The 4,044-nt window shown below is 45.4% G+C and overlaps 1 protein-coding gene across 2 annotated transcripts; it reads right to left on the bottom strand.

Moving 5' to 3' along the window:
• Positions 1-409: 409 nt before the first annotated feature.
• Positions 410-3,822, bottom strand: LOC149822830 (protein SLOW WALKER 1-like). Of its 2 annotated transcripts, XM_089981280.1 has the most exons (2): positions 2,219-3,822; positions 410-524 (listed from the first exon to the last, which is right to left on the bottom strand). In XM_089981280.1, the coding sequence occupies exons 1-2, from the start codon at positions 3,796-3,798 to the stop codon at positions 518-520; spliced, it is 1,587 nt and encodes a 528-aa protein (XP_089837406.1). In that variant the 5' UTR covers positions 3,799-3,822; the 3' UTR covers positions 410-517. The 2 variants fall into 2 exon arrangements, with proteins under 2 accessions (XP_089837406.1, XP_089837407.1); XM_089981281.1 differs by lacking the exon at positions 410-524 and having other exon boundaries at positions 2,051-3,822.
• Positions 3,823-4,044: the final 222 nt, after the last annotated feature.

Here is a 4,044-nt window from a genome sequence, read left to right as displayed (position 1 = left end):
CAGAGAAGGATTTGACCACAATTTTTGCATATGGACATCATGGTTGAAAGCTTGTTTTAGTGCACTTTGGAAAGACAACATTTTGAGAATTGACATGATTTCTTACTGAATAATAGACATGTTTTCAATGTCACCTTATTAGTTTTTGTATTTATATTTATATTTTCCTTGCCCTGTGGTTGCCGTTTACCTCATCATTTCTCTGTGGGATTACGAGCCGGTGTTGGATTTTGGACATCAGGTTGAATGGAGTTGAAATAATCCTCCTAATTTTTTATGCTCTTAGTATGATGGGTAATTTTGAAACATACTCAATTGTGAATTAATTTTTTCACTATGCAAATCAAATGCAATTTACATTTTAAATATATTTTAATCTATTTCAATTTGTCATAGTGTTACTGCAACCACTGAATGTAAGAGTTTTTTTCTCATCTGAAATGGACTGGTTGGATTAGTAGCCGACTTCTAAAGAGTTGTTTAGCACTGCAAGATTCCCTCATAGCTGCTTTTGTGGTCAATACCTGAAATCAACCACAAGAAATAAATGAACAATAACCTTGAAGACTAAATGAAGTCTGCTAGCCATATTTTTTTTCTTCAATTTGACATTGTTAGCTGAAGTACACATTGCCATTATTGATAAAATTACTTTCTTATTTCTTTGCAGAAAAACTGTTTTAATTTAATATGTAATCATCCTGGTATACATGAAGCCCTTATTTATATAAAACCATACACTAACTTTGGTAAATGATTGTGCTCTCTCTCTCTCTCTCTCATGGAGGTTAAATTCACTTATTTTTTCATAGAATAAGGATGCATGAGATGTCAACTATGTTTTATTCACTTCTTTTTTCATAGAATAAGTATGCAAGAGATGTCAACTATGTTTTAAGTACGAAAACTTGAGGCTTGATTCGTAGGTCACTTGTAGTGCAGTAGCGAGAAAATACTTGAACCCTCTAGAGAAATTGTGCCCACAACCACCATGCTGAGAGGATAAAAAAGATAGATGGCAGTCATTGTTTAGTGGGTATTTGTTTCACATTTTTTAACAAAACAACTCATTTTTGTTTGAAAACAAGCATTTATCACCAACATAAAACACATGCCCTCGGGATGGGACCCATGGTCAATGAGAAGCAAGTTTCTTATTGACCATGGACTTAAGAAAATTGTTTCATATTACCTCCTTGGGAAAGGATTTTCACCTATTGAAGGCGTCATATTAGAACAACCATGTGTGGAAGGCATCATAGGAGAGATATAGAACAAATCATCAAATAAATTTCAAAAGGTAAAAATCTTGAAGAATTTGATTGTGGTGAAAAGAATATATGAATGAAAAAAATTCAATCAATATCATCAAATTGCTTGAGCAAAATGCACCAATTTTTAACCAGTAAATAACAAGTTGCAGCAGCCCTGGTTGTAGGTGAATGGTTGCCCTAATGCAAAAAGAATTTTAGGTAGAAAAAATATCTCCAGTCTCCCCCTCCCCCTCCCCAAGGTGGAGGAATTTTTCCTATAATTTTTTTTTCTTGTTTGGAATGGTTGGAAAAGTTATATTTTTTTTCTTTCCTGTTTTCACCTTTCCTACCATTTTCTCACATCCAATTCCACACATGATGTCATTTCTCAGCCTAACATATGTACCATTCAACAAAATCAAGGCAGGTGACCCCCAACAGAAAGGCAAGCATAACTTGTATAAAGCGCCACTAAATTTTCAAATTTCTCCAGAGAAGCACCAATATTGTCTTCTCGATTATGAAAAGACTAACCGCAATAGGAACCGGTAATTCAATCACACACCAAAGAACAAACAAAATCTTGCAGAAAACATGAACCATCAAGTAAAGGCCAAAAAAAGTTGTCAGAAATTGCTCCATAGAAATGAACCTCTGCAATGCAAAAGTAAGCACTTCTATTACAGTTTTCACTAACATACTTTGCCTGTAAGCACCAATTTGTTACGTTTGATAGCACAAATACACCATCATATCCACCAACTCAGAATTCAAAGAAAAAGAAGACTCTCTTACTATGCAAATGAGAAAGGTTCCCTTAATTAGATCTATCTCTTCATTGTCAGAAGCAAAAGAATGAACAAACAGGAAAATGGAAGATAAAAAAGGAGCAAAAGAAACCAAAAAAAGGCCTCAAAATTGTCCTGATTACAACATAATCAGTAGGAGTGAGTTCACAGAGCTACCTTCCAGCAATCCTCAGCAATGGGGATATCATCCCTTGTATCTCCATCAACGAAATCTGTATCTGAATTTCTTCTGCAACCGTGGCCTTGAGGTCTAGCAAATGCTTCCTCAATGCAGCCGAGCTCCCGATATCCTTCGCGCGCAACTGGACCACCTTCCTGGCGACCGCCATCAACAACCCAGCGTACCTCGGCATGGTGGTGAACCGATGTAGGAACCCCAGAAACAGCCCAAGCTCCTCTGAATCCAAATTCGTCAAACACTTGATCAGCTTCCTCCTCGCCACCAACTCCTCCATCACCGCAACGACCATCATTGGATCGTTCGTCCGGAGGACGGAAACCAGCGCCTCAGTGTGCCTGAATTTCTTCAGCAGCCGGTCATGCTCTGCCAGCCTCACCTTCTCCGGCCTCTTCACCAGAAAATCCCCTTCAGACGGCTTCTCGCCTTGCCCGCGCTCGAAGTACCTGAACCCTCGCGGCTTAGAAGCCCTCTTCTTCTCTTCCAACTGTCCCTTTGCCCCCTCTGTAACGAAATTATCCTCAGATTCTGCTGGATTCTTCCTCTTGCTAACAAAGGCGATGCCGTTCGCTGTTCCGATAACGCGAATCAGAGACGAAGGCGAAGAATCGAACGAGAGGAGGGGGAAGGGGAAGCGGGAGGTATGCGTAACCCTAAAATTCGAGTAGTCGAAGACCTTCAAGTATCCGTCAAGCGAGACGCTGAATATCCGGCTCGATTCCACGCCGTCTCGGCCGGAGATCTTGCCGAGAGCGAGAGCCGTTACCGTCTTGTTGTGGCTCTCCACGGAGTGGATCATCCTCCCCCCACCGATCACATCCCAGATCTTGACGGAATTGGCCCCGGCGGTGGCGATCCACCCGCCAGAGGGAAGGAAGAGCACGGCCTCCACCGGCGCGCCATGGTCGACAGAGAGGACCGACGACTCCGGCCGCCGGATGTCCCAAACCCTAACGGTGTGATCATAGGAGCCAGTCGCCCAGAGGTGGCTGGAGGTCGGGCTCGGCGAGCCAGAGCGGACGTAGTCGCGGTGGCCGGAGAGGGTGAGGAGCTCCGCGCCGGTGGCGACGTCCCACCACTTGACAAGGGCATCGTCGCCGGCAGAGAGGAGGTGGAGCTTATCGCCGGAGGAAGGGGCGGGGTAGCGGACGAAGCGGACGGGGCGGGCGTGGCCGGAGAGGCGGCGGAGGGCGAGGCGGGAAGCGGCATCGAAGACCTGGACGACGCCGGACTGGCAGCCGGCAGCGATGAGCTTGCCGTCGAGTCGGAAGGCGCCGGAGAAGGCGACGTCGGGGAAGTCAGGGATGGAAGAGCGGGGGAGGAGGGTGGAGGAGGAGAATACGGTGAGGGAGGTGGAGGAGGTCAGGACAAAATCGTGGGGAGGTACGGGGGAGAAGTGGACGGAGGAGACGGCGGCGGAGGAAGGGAGGCGGGGGTGTGCGGCGAGCTGGCGGGTCTTGAAGGAGCGCCAGTAGCCGGACTCCAGCGAGGAATCGGCCTTCTTCTTCGGGGGATGGAGCCTTGGGTTCGTGGGAATGAACTTTCCCGGTCCCTCCATGGCTGATCTCTCTGTCTCTCTGTGAAACAGGGGAAGGGGGAGAAGGGAAGGGACTCGAAGGAAGAGGGTTTTAGGGTTTTAGTTGGGACTCGAGGCGTTTGGTTGACTTAGCGTAACGTCGGAATTGGATTTCCTAAGTATTTGAATTCGCAACCTTTGGTTTTCTGCGCTCCGGTGGTTGTTTGTTTTTCATAGGCTAGGATTTTGAATTCCTACCTTTTAGGGTGAGTTTGAGCGATTCGAATC

This window comes from Nuphar pumila, chromosome 11, assembly GCF_984573655.1.
Source record: "Nuphar pumila chromosome 11, dmNupPumi1.hap1.1, whole genome shotgun sequence".
NCBI classification, from domain to species: Eukaryota; Viridiplantae; Streptophyta; class Magnoliopsida; order Nymphaeales; family Nymphaeaceae; genus Nuphar; species Nuphar pumila.
Note: the sequence above shows the minus strand (reverse complement) of the source record. Positions and strands in the feature narration are given on the sequence as shown.